The sequence below is a fragment of the Cucurbita moschata genome, unplaced genomic scaffold (assembly GCF_002738365.1).
Source record: "Cucurbita moschata cultivar Rifu unplaced genomic scaffold, Cmos_1.0 Cmo_Scf00025, whole genome shotgun sequence".
Lineage (NCBI taxonomy): Eukaryota > Viridiplantae > Streptophyta > Magnoliopsida > Cucurbitales > Cucurbitaceae > Cucurbita > Cucurbita moschata.
In genome coordinates, this window is record NW_019268541.1 from 2578115 (window position 1) to 2591938 (window position 13824).

General features: G+C 39.6%; 2 protein-coding genes across 4 annotated transcripts; both read right to left on the reverse strand.

Moving 5' to 3' along the window:
- Positions 1-344: 344 nt before the first annotated feature.
- On the reverse strand, positions 345-1264 carry LOC111461833 (histone H3.2). Its single transcript, XM_023105523.1, has one exon. The coding sequence runs from the start codon at positions 1146-1148 to the stop codon at positions 738-740; it is 411 nt and encodes a 136-aa protein (XP_022961291.1). The 5' UTR covers positions 1149-1264; the 3' UTR covers positions 345-737.
- A 1330-nt stretch (positions 1265-2594) lies between these two features.
- LOC111461327 (lysine-specific demethylase JMJ30-like) lies at positions 2595-6994 on the reverse strand. Of its 3 annotated transcripts, XM_023104823.1 has the most exons (7): positions 6393-6993; positions 5953-6162; positions 4793-4930; positions 4568-4711; positions 3618-3713; positions 3405-3522; positions 2595-3103 (listed from the first exon to the last, which is right to left on the reverse strand). In XM_023104823.1, the coding sequence occupies exons 1-7, from the start codon at positions 6864-6866 to the stop codon at positions 3090-3092; spliced, it is 1194 nt and encodes a 397-aa protein (XP_022960591.1). In that variant the 5' UTR covers positions 6867-6993; the 3' UTR covers positions 2595-3089. The 3 variants fall into 3 exon arrangements, with proteins under 3 accessions (XP_022960591.1, XP_022960590.1, XP_022960592.1); XM_023104822.1 differs by lacking the exon at positions 2595-3103 and having other exon boundaries at positions 3136-3522; XM_023104824.1 differs by lacking the exons at positions 2595-3103; positions 4568-4711 and having other exon boundaries at positions 3136-3522; positions 6393-6994.
- Positions 6995-13824: the final 6830 nt, after the last annotated feature.

The window sequence follows — 13824 nt, forward strand, 5'->3', positions numbered from 1 at the left end:
GATGGTTCATAGATTTACTTCGTATGTTCTTTCCAATGTCCAATGTATACAGATCTATTTCTTGTTTTAAACACTGAATCCTCATATGTTGTCTAGATTAAGCAAAGCATACTGTGTTAAGTTTAGAGTTAGCACTGTATCTCATAATAGCACCAAATATATGGACAAAGACCCATTTATCTATATCTCATATATCACCTCTTCGATATATGAATGAAAATCGTTCAAATATGCACACACACAGGCAATTTAAGCATTCAATCTTTAAGAGAATGAAAAAAAAGTGCTAGAAAGAGATCAAATCATAGTATAAACCTATGTAGATCTCTATCCCCAAAATAGTATAGACTAATCCTTGTTCCACTTCAACCAGTTATGCAGGTTGCATAAACATGGAGATACCAATGCTTAGCCAAGAGGATGGAACCTTACATTTAATCCATTTGAAGCTGAATTGCTATAACCAATTACCAATTTCACAGAAGCTTCAGCCAATTCTACAACTACCTACCATTATATAGGGATGAAATTGCATGAATTTCAGCTTAGATTCAACTTTAATTTCTTCTTAAGGATAAGAACCCTAATTCTCTTCTGCTATACGGAACGCAAAGTTCAGTGTTAGTACACAACAGATCAGAAAACAAATATCTGAAACACAAATTCAATTTGCTTGAATTCCGTTCCAAATTTTCAGAAATTACATGAATCCTATCAGAGAATCACCAAATCCTAAATTAAGCCCTCTCGCCTCTAATTCTCCTAGCGAGCTGAATATCCTTAGGCATAATAGTAACTCTCTTGGCATGAATAGCGCAAAGATTTGTATCCTCAAACAACCCTACCAGGTACGCCTCGGCGGCTTCCTGAAGAGCCGCAACGGCGCTGCTCTGAAACCGAAGATCGGTTTTGAAATCCTGAGCGATCTCCCTCACTAGCCTCTGAAACGGAAGCTTCCTGATCAGAAGCTCCGTGCTCTTTTGGTACTTCCTGATCTCCCTCAGCGCCACCGTCCCTGGCCTGAATCTGTGCGGCTTCTTCACTCCTCCGGTCGCCGGAGCCGACTTCCTCGCCGCCTTAGTCGCCAACTGCTTCCTAGGCGCCTTTCCTCCCGTCGATTTCCTTGCTGTTTGCTTTGTTCTCGCCATCTTCCTCCAAGGAATTCGATCTGCTTGACAACTTTCTTAATTAACAAAGATTTACGATTGAATTTCCCACTGAAACTTGAGAGATTTCGGAATTGAAGAACTACGAATGATGAAAGAGGAGGAGTTTTGGTTTATTTATAGGAGGGGTTTTTGAAGAGGCGGGAAAGTTTTTGGCAAGTGTTTTTTTGGTTTGGAGTCAATCTGGACCGTTGAATTTGACTGCTTATGGACGGCTGTTGTTTTGTATCACGCGGATCGCGATCTGCGTGATATTTGTGAACCAACGGGATTTCAGATGTCACATCATGTTCATAATTAGTAATTTTTTTTATTAGTTTAAATTATAAATTGAAGTTTTTATTTGTAACTTACCATTTTTTTCCTTTTAATTTGACTCTTGGTCTTAAATTTTCAACTTTTTTATTTTTTTTTTTATCATTTTTTAAAATTTTCAATTTAGTCTTTTATTTATTTAATATTTTTTAAATTTACAAATATATTGTTTAAGAATTATTAGATATAAATTTTAATTTTATTTTTATTAGTTTAATTAATTTTTAGAAATTTTGAGTATACAGATTATTTTTTTAAAATTAAATACAAAGTTTAAGGATCGATTAAACATTTTCAAAATTTACAATCAGTCTCCTTTGTTGAATATAGGATTTGGAGAACCTTAAAGTCGCATTTATGGTCGATCCTTTGTTGTGACAGTAGACTCATGTACTATCTAAAAAAGAAAAGAGTCGTATGAGTGAATAAAAAATATTAGATATTTACCTCAACTTGTAAAGCTGCAATTACTTAGAAATAATGTTTGTCAGCGCTTTAATGTCTAATTATACTTATCTTGAAAATTGGTGTGCAATTAGGTAATTCTCGGTCTAGCAATTGAGATATAAATGTGAGCCATCCATAATAGACCGACTCCCTGCCACCAAAGGTTGGTTGACAATCATCTAGTAGCATGATAACATCATAAATATGAGGGGAGTGACCGCGTGGCTGAACCGACGAAGATACATATGTGAGTCAATCTTAATAGACTTTAAAGTACTAAATAATTAGTTAGCGACCCTCTAGTATCTCCATCACACTAACTTGATAACAAGACACATATAATCATAAACATGAGAGGAGTAACCTTGTGTCTGAACTATCGAAGATATATATGTGGGTCGATCATAAATAGAATCATTGCTAATAGCCGTAAGTTAACTTGACAACATAAAGAGAGACATACATACTCATAAATATAATATGCTAAAAATAACAATTGGTATCATAAACAATTAAACACGCTCATACCTAAGTTCTGTTTAGCAAATTATGTGTCATGATATAGCATCTTATACATAATCGATACAAGTCAAGGCTTAAAGAAAGTTTTAAGTCTTACATGTGTCATGCTATAACATCTCGTTCGTTATCCATAGATAGGTCAAGGCTTAAACAAAGTTCTAAGCCTGCATCACGTGTAATGCTATAGCATCTTATTCATAAGCCAAGTCTTAAACAAAATTCTAAGCCCTACATGTTACTACTTGCCTAACTGAAACTATAGGACGTAAGAATATTAACATTCGACCGATGCTTATAGTCATTCCTAAAATCAGCAATAATTGGAGGCTTTAAATGCGAGCTACAACATTCGACCGATGCTTATAGTCATTCCTAAAATCAGCAATAATTGGAGGCTTTAAATGCGAGCTACAACGACTCGGCTCGAGATGCGACAACAACTTCCTTGAATACTGATTAACCACATAGATGAGAGGCACATGTTCAGACATACGACAGATGAACAAAGAAATGTGACTGAACAACTACGAATAGACAAAGTCAATAGCGATCAAATGGACGATCAACGAGGGAGAGGCCGGGCTTTGAGTTAATCTTGCGAGGACAACGAATTTAAGCTCACTTTGTTAGCGTTTTGGGTCATTGATAGCCATCTGCATCCCAAAAATTATGAACTGTCAACTAATTGAGGCCAAAACGGTATCAATTGCATCAAGAACAACGGCTTTCAAAAGCACAATTGATCAATACATTATCTACACTGACATTGTAACAAATCTGTCCTAGGTATCAAAGGCACCATCTTATGTGGGTATGGAAGCTATAATATCATATGATTAGAGGCTAACAATGAAGAACAAAATGGCATTTTAATTTAATATCAGGAAGCACTTGAATTTTCATCACAATTGTTCCACCAAAAGCTAACACTAAAGCTAGTGGTTAAGGATCGACCATAGTGCCACCATTTTGGTGGGATATAAAGCATCTCCCCTTCCTCTAGAATGCAGTCCACAAATTCCAAGTCCACCACCTTTCCAAACTCTTTCTCGTCGATGTTGTCGAGATCGACCTTCAAAAGTAAGACTTATACTGTAAGCACGAATCGATCTCATCGTCGTTGTAAAAGCTAAGAACATAAACGTTTGTCTTATCAGATTGGGTTACCTGGCTGGAATTGCAAAGCATAGTTTCGGTGTTGTACGGGTAAAGTTCTTCGGATAACGACGCATCGTAAAGCCTAATGTACTTTTTGCCTAAAACCTGTGCATGAGAGATGGGAGATTAGCCATCAGCTTAGTATCAAAAGTATAGTATCAAAAGTATTAATGGTCTAAAAGTGTAACAGTCCACCGCTAGCAGATATTGTCCTCTTTGGGCTTTTCCTTTCGGACTATCCTCAAGATTGTAAAATGCGTATGCTAGGGAGAAATTTCCACACCCTTATAAGCAATATTTTGTTCTCTTCTTCAACCGATGTGGGATCTCACAATCCACCTCCCTTGGGGGCCAGTGTCCTCGCTAGCACACCGCTCGGTGTCTAACTCTGATACTATTTGTAACAACCCAAGCCCACTACTAGAGGATATTGTTCTCTTTGGGCTTTCCCTTTCAGACTCCCCCTTATAGTTTTAGAACGTGTATGCTAGGGAGAGGTTTCCACACTCTTATAAGGAACGTTTCGTTCTCCTCTGCAACCGATGTGGGATCTCACAATTCACCCTCCTTGGGAGCCCAGTGTCCTCGCTGGCATATCGTCCGGTGTCTAGTTTTGACACCATTTGTAACAGCGCGAGTCCACAGCTAGCAGATATTGTCTTTTTTGGGCTTTCCGTTCTGAGCTTCCCCTCAAGATTTTAAAACACGTCTGCTAGAGAGAGGTTTCCACACCCTTATAAGGAAAATTTCGTTCTCCTCTCCAACCGACGTGGGATCTCACAATTCACCCCCCTTGGAAGCCCAGCGTCCTCGCTGACACACCACCCAGTGTCTAGCTCTGATACCATTTGTAACAGCCCAAGGTAAAACGCGTCTAATAGGGAGAAGTTTCCACACCCTTATAAGGAATGTTTCATTCCTCTCTCCAACCGATATGGAATCTCACAAAAAGTACAAACCTGAGCTACCATGGTGTGATGAGGATCATGGTGTAAAGGCGTTACTATCCCATCCGGGCCAAACCAAGCATTAAGAGACCTTAGCTCCCCACCACCGACAGAACAATAATCAGGAACACAAATGTCGTCCCTAAGCTCATTTATCTGTGTTTGAAGAAAGGAAAGTATTGAATAACACGCAGAAACAAGCATGGATACATATACAGAGTATAAAATGGTACATGCCTGGTCAAATAATGGATGGTGAGCAAGATATGTGATATTATTATGATGAGAAGGATCATTGGACTGAATCCTGTCAAGAAATTCGGAAAATGTAATGAGCTGTTGTTTCCATTGTGGGTGTAAATAGTTGTTCCCAACCTGAAAAGCATCAAAGCTTTACAAGTCTTCAGTTCAGGGGTGGAAAATCTATGAGTTCCAATATCAAGTCAGCAGGAGACAGCAGGAGTTAAGCTACAATGGAAACAGACAATGACAAACATAGATGAACAACAAGAAAGAACTTCTATATGTGTAATTCTAGTAACAACCAACTTCAGTGTAATTGTCTCAAAAAAAAAAAACCTTAATGCACAATTTTGGACACAAATCAAATGATAGGCTTCCTCCCAAGGTTTTAAAACGCGTCTGATAGAGAGAGGTTTCCACACCCTTGTGAGATCTAACAATCCACTTTCTTGGGAGCTCAGCATCCTCCGCCCGGTGTTTGGATCGGATACCATTTGAAACAGCCCAAACCCACCACTAGCAGATATTGTCCTCTTTTGGTTTTCCCTTTCGGGATTCCCCTCAAAGTTTTAAAAAGCGTATGGTAGACGGAGAGGTTTCCACACCCTTATAAGTAATGTTTCGTTCTCCTCTCCAACCAATGTGGGATCTCACAATCCACCCCCTTAGGGCTCAACTTCCTCGCTAGCACACCATCTAGTGTCTAGCTCTGATACCATTTGTAACAGCCCAAGCCCACCGCTAGCACATATTGTTTTTTTGGGCTTTCCCCTACGAACTTTCCCTCAAGTTTTAAAACGTGTATGGTAGAGAGAGCTTTCCACACCCTTATAAGCAATGCTTCGTTCTCCTCTCCAACCAATGTGGGATCTCACGATCCACCCCTTTGGGAGCCCAGCGTCCACGCTAGCAAACCGCCCGGTATTTGGCTCTGATACCATTTGTAACAGCCCAAGCCCACCGCTAACAAATATTGTCCTCTTTGGGCTTTCCCTTTCGGGTTTAGGTTTTAAAACACGTCTGGTAGGGAGACGTTTCCACACCATTATAAGCAATACTCCGTTCTCCTCTCCAACCGACGTGGAATCTCACAATCCAAGACTATCCAACATACAGATAACGATAATAAACAAACAAACAGATAAACAAATCACCTCAACAGGAATTGTACGATTACCAGCAACCCTATGCAAGTAATCCAAGCTCTTCCACTTCGTCCTAGCAGGCCAATGCGCCATACCATCACTAACAATAACAGGGAAACCAGGTTGGAAATATTCACGCAAGAATCCCTCCAGAGATAAACCAGACATCTTCACAACCATCTTATTAGTAAGAGACTTTACAGGCAAATCCCTAGCAACCTATGTGTCAAAGCCACCGATTGTTAGTGTTGGACGATGAAAGTCCCACGTCGGCTAATTTAGGAAATGATCATGAGTTTATAATCAAAGAATACTCTCTTCATTGATATGCGGCCTTTTGAGAAAGCCGAGCTTATGCTAAAAGTGGACAATATAATACCATTGTGAACCGTTAGAACATCTTTTGGAGTTGAATTGGAAACATGGATTATATGATGAAAGAATCTCACCTCTTTATTACGCTCATCACAACCCAACGAGCTCTCCATTAGACCATCCTCCGCCGCAACATCCAAAACCCTAACAATCCTGGCCTCAGCAGAGACCTTAGCAATGGCAGAATCCAAATCACTCCTCAAACGCGAACCACCCATGATCAGACCCATATCCAAAACCCTTAGTGCCTCCTTAAACTCTCCGCCAGCAAAATGGAGCCTCGCCAAGTAAAGGCAAGCCATGGAGTAGGCATCACTCCAGATTGGGAGAACAGAGGATGAGGGGCCAGAGTGAAGTTGCTCCCAGGCCATATCCGCGGCGGTTTCGGCAGCGCATGAGTCTCCGGCAGCTGCGAGAGCCGCCATGGTAACGAAGGCGTAGCCACCTTGGTCGGAGATTGAGTGGAGCAAGGAGGGGTGTTGGGCGTCGAGAAGAGGGGTTTCGAAATGGTAGGATGAAGGGGTTTGTTTAGATTCCGATGAAGACATGATTGATCAACAGAAAAAGGGTCACTGTTGCAGAATCGAAGAAGAAGAAGAATGGAATTGAGCTGAACTGAACTGAGCTGAGCTGAACTGAACTCTGTCGGAGAGGCTTTTATGGAAGTGTGATATTTAGCGGTTGAAGATATTTTAGTCGGTGGGGTAACCCAAAACTCACTTTTTATTTATTTATTTATTAAGCAACTAAATATCTACCCAATAAAATAATACGCTTTTTTTTATTATTAATTTTTTATATGAAGATTCTCGATTGAACGCGGAGGAGGAAATGAAAAGAGATTTACCTGTTCTTGCAACAAAAATGTGAGATTTTTTGACGTTATCGTTTTTCTTGAACCCATCTTGATATGAAGCAAGAGACATCAATCATAACATATGCTTCAATGAAGATGTGAAGAAAATATTGTTAAAATCATCCAAAGATATTTCAATTCATGCAACATTGAAGAAGAATAAAGTTTCATATGATAAATTTTGGGTGGATTACAATTTAGAGTTATTATATTTCATTAATGTATTTTAAGACTATTTAGTTACTTTAGGTTACAATTACATAATGGCTAATTATGGCCATAAAGTGTGAATGTTACAACTCTTGGAATGCCGGTAGTAGTTTCATTTTTGAGGGCTATATAAAGCCTTGTATGTCCTATTTGTAATAGGACTTGGAAAATATAGTAAAGAAGCATTTGTGCTTTTCTTTAGCCGATGGCTAAGTTTCTTTGCAATTCTATGTAGTTTAGGTTGCATGTAGAATCATTCAAGCTCGACATGATCAATCTTGCTTGTGGAGTGATTCGAATCTCAATCAAGTGTTCTTTCTTGCATTGAGATATTTGATCAACAAGAATCTTTGAAGCTAGACATGATCGATCTTGCTTCTGGAGTGATTCGAATCTCAAACAAAGTGTTCTTGGCTTGAGATATTCGATCAACAAGGTAATCCGAATCTTATTCCCCTTGTATTGATTCCTTATCATATCACATCTCCTTGTCAGCGCTATTATTACACATTTTGGAACCATACTAAACTCGTTGAGTTCACCCTCATTTTCCCAGAACAATGGTCGTGTTAATTCTCTGCGTGTTTGCTCACTTTTCGTAAGCTAGATCGAAGGTCTCTATTTCATTGGCGTTTTTATGTCTGACAAGACAAAACCGTTCATCATCCATCTTTTTCTCTTCGTATTTCGTGCTTCCTTTTCTTATAGGTGAGATGTGAGGGCTTACTGAAGTGTAGGACTTCAGATATTATCGTGGGTTCGTTGGAGGTGACCACGCAAATTATATATATATATATATAAAAAAATAAAAAAAAAGAGTGTTTCTACCCATGAATATGATATTGTTAGATATAACATAAAAACATAAATTAAAATATCCTCCTCTTATTTTTCTTTTTCTTATTTATTTATTTATTTATATTAAATATTAAGAATCTGAAAATATCAAGTAAGTGCATCAAAATGTTTTGAGGTTTCCACGTGTCAATTTAAGGTGACAATAAATGACACGTATGTAATGTTGGGTGACTAAGAGAGGTACACGTAGGTGTGGAAGAGAGAGAAAAGACAAAGAAAAATATCATTGAGAAGTCAAAATCTAATGTCTATTTCCACAACTAAAAGTAACCAATCATAATTCACAAAATAAAATCAAAATCCCTTTCATTTGAAGACAAGAAAAAAAAAAGACAATAAAAAAAAGTAATAACCAATCATTGATCGAGGAAAAAAGGTACCGTTGTCGCCTCCTCATTTGAAAGCTCATTGGGTCGGGTTGATAGAAAAAAAATTTTTGTTGGGTCGGATTGATATGTTAGACTAAATTTAATTGTTCGAGTTGTAACTTTTTTCGAATCAAGTTTATTAAATAATGACCTCAATCCAAAATATGAAATAATTGGAGCAATGATAGAAAAATATTTTGTGAGTACATGTATGTGAGATCTCACATCGGTTAGAGAGGGGAATAGAACATTTTTTTTACAAGGGTTTGGAAACATCTCCTTAATAGACGTGTTTTAAAACCGTAAGATTGACGACGATATGTAATGGGTCAAAGCGGACAATATTTGCTAACAATGATAAACCTCTAGTAGTTCATTGTGCGGACAATATTTGCTAACAATGATAAACCTCTAGTAGTTCATTGTGCCTCAATTAACTACAGTACATATGTGGGTTAGTCATGACAAATAGCTCTCGAAGATTAGTTGGTGATGGTGATCCTTTAATAGTTCTCTTTGCCTAAACCAACTACGATATATATATGTGTGCGCGCGCGCGCGCGCACGTGTGGATCAGTCATAATAAATAGCTCACTACTAGAGGTTAGTTGATAACCCTCTAGTCGTTCCTACCATTTTTTACTCTTCGGGTGATGTTTTTGTCACTTTGATACATTAAAGGTTAGTAGGACTACTTTTTAAGTAATTTAAAAATTTGGGGCTAAGTTAAGATAATTTTGACAGTAGAAGATCGGGTATAATGTCATACACAACACAAACCCTGTTACCCTTTTCGAGTATATTGTCATACACAAACCCTATTAGGAATCAGGGATCTCCGCAATTGTCACTTTGAGCATAAGCTCTCGTGACTTTGCTTTAGGCTTCCCAAAAGACCTCATACCAATAGAGATACTATTTCTTGCTTATAAACTCATGATCATTCTCTAAATTAGCCAATGTGAGACTCCCTCCCAACAATCCTCAACAAAACTGTTATAGAAATCGCTTAACCAAAGAATGGGAGCTCATAAACCCTTGAATCCTCAAGAGAAGGCGAGAAATAGCCGATGGCCGCAAAATGATTGAAAAGAAGTGGAAAATGAGATGAAAAAGTGGGAAAAGAAGACGAAAAAGGTATAGAATTACGGGAAATCAGATGCCAGCAAGAAATCGTGGCTTACCCACTTGTCATGTTCAAGCGTGAAATCGTAGACAACGCATTTTGGACGAGCATGACAAAATCATTCTCACCCATTTAATTGATTAACGTTCTTATCAACTATGGCTCTTCCAACTAATGTTTGCATAAGTGAACCCTTTGAACTTCACTAGAAGCTTTTGAAGGTCACATTGTGGCTTACCCACTTGTCGTGTTCTTTTGACAAGGATTTCTTCTACTTCTTTTTTGAAGTAATTATTATCTTGATAAAAGGTCGTGTGATCTCATTACATCCTATGTAATCTAATCGGGGTGGTAGGCTTACAAGTTACTTTCATGGATAGCAGAGTGAATCATCATCTATGCTGATAATTGAATCCTATATAATCTTTTTCAAACCTTCTAAATAACTTCGACTAATCCTTTATATTTTCACAAGTCGAAGATCTATATTTCCTAAAATTGAAACGGTTTTAGTTTCAGTTTGATCGAAACTTTGTCTTTAGCTTGAAACTCTAGTGGTCGGATTTTCTAATCGACCGACTTCTTCAACAACCTTGTAATTTCTCTAAATAAATACGAAGTACCTTGAAAATTTATCTCCATTCTTTGGCGAAGTTGTAGGCTTGGGGACTCTATCGAGCATACTATGATCAAATATATTAAATATTAAATATATTTTCTCTATTTATATTTAATATATAATATATTAATTTGAATACTTCAAATTTAATATATATTTCATTTTTTTCTTATTAATATGTCTAACCCATCGAATATTAATTGGAACATTTTAAATTAAATAAATTTTATCCTTCACATTTAATATATATATATATATATATAATAAAGTTAGCCTTTTAATTTTTCTTTCAACTAAATTATTGTTTTTTTTATTTTTTATTTTTTATTTATTTTTTATTTTTGTAGTTAGCTACAAGAGACCTACGAATGAATTTACCAATTATAAATTTTAATGATATAAAATTAATCGATTAGACTATTTAATTAATCAATTTTCATTTCTTAACAATAGGTCACTCCACCATAAACATAGAGTTGCACTCTTATGCACCGTAAGAAAAGTTAATGTTCGTTGTTACAACCATTACAATCAAGTTGATCTTTCGCGAGTTGTTTGTAATTACAGTTGGGTCAAAGTTAATTTTACTTTTGTAATTGTAACGACCGATCTTCGAAAAACACCGAATCACCGTTCGCCACGTGGACTCAGGAGTAAAAAAAAACTTTTCAACACTTCTTGTAGTTCGAACAAGGGACTGAAAGTTAAAAGTTGCCTCATATACATTTCCAAAAAAATATAAAACACATAACAAAGATCTGCGGGTTGCATAAATACAACGGTTACAAAATATAGCAGGTTTTCAAAGATGTCAAAAAAAATCATAACCAAAATGACATGGGAGAAGAGGACTCGATCTAAGGGCCCCCCTTCTGCAGCTGCACGACTCCACACGTCCCCGCCACCGACCCAGAGTCTACTTTTCTCCTGAAAAATAGCAAACAACATAGGATGAGTATATAAACAATACCCGGTAAGCAACTTGCTCGTAAGCTCTTGTCGAACTTAGCCCTATTCACGGGATTCTAAGTTTTGAGCTCGATTAGTCACTAGTCAGAGACCTAGGGGTGCCGGGTGTCACGGTCATGCTCGTCCAGGGCGTGTTGCCCATGGCCGCATGACCATTACAAGCCAAACCCTTGTCATGTCTTTTCATTCTAGTGTTATTCCTTTTGTAATTCTTGGGCGTATGACGCCTCAAAAATATCATGTCTAGGCCTGCTAGACATAAAATGGCCCAGAATGTACTATAGGTGGATATGACTAGTTGTCAACTTCTCCCTACCTAAGGTTATATATGCTAAGCCGTTGTTATCTTTCTCTTGCTTGCTTATATAACGTCTCTTTTCAAAATCTCTCTTTCTCCTCGTTTTCTAAAACCTTCTTTTAAAACCGAGGCTAGAGGCTCGATCGTACGTCGCTTGGCCGTAGGCGACGCAAGAACAAATTGGCTTAGCTCACTTGTCGCTGGAAAGCGAGTGCCGCACAATCGCTAGTCCGCTGCCTTCGAAAGTGCGATTGTGTCAAGTGGTATCAGAGCTTTGTTAGCTCCATAACATCATAAAGACCGAGATCATGTCGACGATAAAGTCAACACCCAAAGCACAAGCCGACCGGCTTACGCTAATAGAGGAGGAAATGTTGTTCCTCAAAGAAGTCCCTGACACCCTCTGTTTCCTGGAAAAACGGGTGACCGAATTGAGTGAGAAAGTCGTAGAAGTCGACGCAATGGGCAACCGCCTGGATGGGTTGCCAATCGTAGAACTGATGTTTCGAGTGACCTCGCTCGAAGAAAGAGTTGCTCCTACGAGCAGCCCAAAACCGTCTGGTAGTCCGGATAGCTCTGTCGCGCACAAAGAGGAACGTGGTGAAGAGTTCGACATGCTACAAAATACAATGATGAGTTTGTTCAATGGATTAGCTGATGAATTCAGAACAACAATCGACGACATCCAAGAAAGGATGGCCTCCATGAGCACTCGAATTGAAGTGACCATGAAAGCCGTAGAAGGCGTCACGGCTGGGCAAACTAATACAGGATCCAACAAGCTAAGGTTCCCAGACCCTAGAGCCTTCAAAGGGAATTGGGACGCCAAGGAGTTAGAAAACTTCATCTTTGATGTCGAGCAGTACTTCAAAGCCACAACGGCTTGTACTGACGACAAGAAGGTGACTGTAGCCTCGATGTATCTCGTAGACGACGCCAAACTATGGTGGCGTACGAAGGTGCAAGACATCGAGGATGGATTGTGCACCATCTGTAACGACCCTAAATTTCCACATATCCAGAGTCGCCACTAACGTCTCATGCTCATCTCTAATGCAGAATAAAAATCTAAGCATGCTCATTTTTAATAGCGGAAAAATTTAAAACTTCAGAATTCATNGGTTTGTTTCCTATCACACCGTCCACCACTTTCCGTTAGTATTTCACAATTAATTTACCTATAATTTCATAAATGTGAAATACGGCTCTGAAACGGCCTCGGATACCTTAATCGGGGCCGAAAACAAATTCGGGAGGGTCGGAACAGTGGAAACCGGGCTGAAAACAGGTGAGCCGAGCCGAACAGCTGTTGGAGCCGCCGGAGCGTCGCCGGAGGGAGCCCGAGCCGTTTGCGCCGAGCCGAGCCGAGGGACTGCCTGCGCCGTTGAGTGACACGTGGCAGTAGCAGAGAAAGCCACGTCGGGCGGCAGTGTCGGGTNAAAACTTCAGAATTCATTAAAACTTTGGAAAACACTGCCGGACTTACGTGTTTCAAACATTGAGCTAAAGTTCCAAAAAGAAAAGAAAATAAAATAAAACGACTACAAATTAATTAATATAAATGAATGAATTGCAAACGCCCTATTCTAACTAAGACTAGGAATTAAATATGCATCTATCCTATGCACGCGCCACNCGGGTCGAAGCGCGGGTCGCAGCCCGGTTCGGGTCGTGGGCTGTGGAGGGCTACTGGGCCAAGACTATGGGCCTCGGCTTACTGGGCTGGGCCGCAGGACTTTGGTTTGCAGGCCGGCTCAATTGGACCGTGGGTCTGGTCTGGGTTGGTTCAACTGATCCGTAGCTTCTGGGCCGGCTTGAGGTTTGGGCCGCTGAAGTTGGGCTGGGCCGAAGGTAGAGGCCAAGGGAGGAACGGGCTAGCTCTCCCGGGTTCTGGGTTCGGGTTGACCCGGATCCGTGGATCTCGTCTTCCTTACCCGACTTCGGCCGATTTTCCGGCGAGCTTTCTCTCTCTTTCCCGCGGCGTTTCCGTTGCCGATTTCGGTCCNATCTCTAATCATCTTAGGGGTGGCCTCCAGTCTCGGAAAAATTGGATGTGTAGTACTTCCCTACACAGGACTCACACGTGCGAGTGTGAGTCCCCAGGGCGCTCGCACACCCCCTGGACCCTCTGGTCAAGCTAATCTGTAGCGACGTCCGGAGGTCAGCGGAACCCCATAGTGTCATGCGCCTCATGAACACCCT

Excerpts from the sequence above, each read along its gene's own strand:
- LOC111461327 (XM_023104822.1), bottom strand. The coding sequence starts at position 6,866 with ATGTCTTCATCGGAATCTAAACAAACCCCTTCATCCTACCATTTCGAA. Across the intron at positions 4,931-5,952 it reads ATCGTACAATTCCTGTTGAG|GTTGGGAACAACTATTTACA; the intron begins GTGATTTGTTTA and ends GATGCTTTTCAG. Across the intron at positions 3,714-4,567 it reads ATCACACCATGGTAGCTCAG|GTTTTAGGCAAAAAGTACAT; the intron begins GTTTGTACTTTT and ends TCTCATGCACAG.
- LOC111461833 (XM_023105523.1), bottom strand. The coding sequence starts at position 1,148 with ATGGCGAGAACAAAGCAAACAGCAAGGAAATCGACGGGAGGAAAGGCG.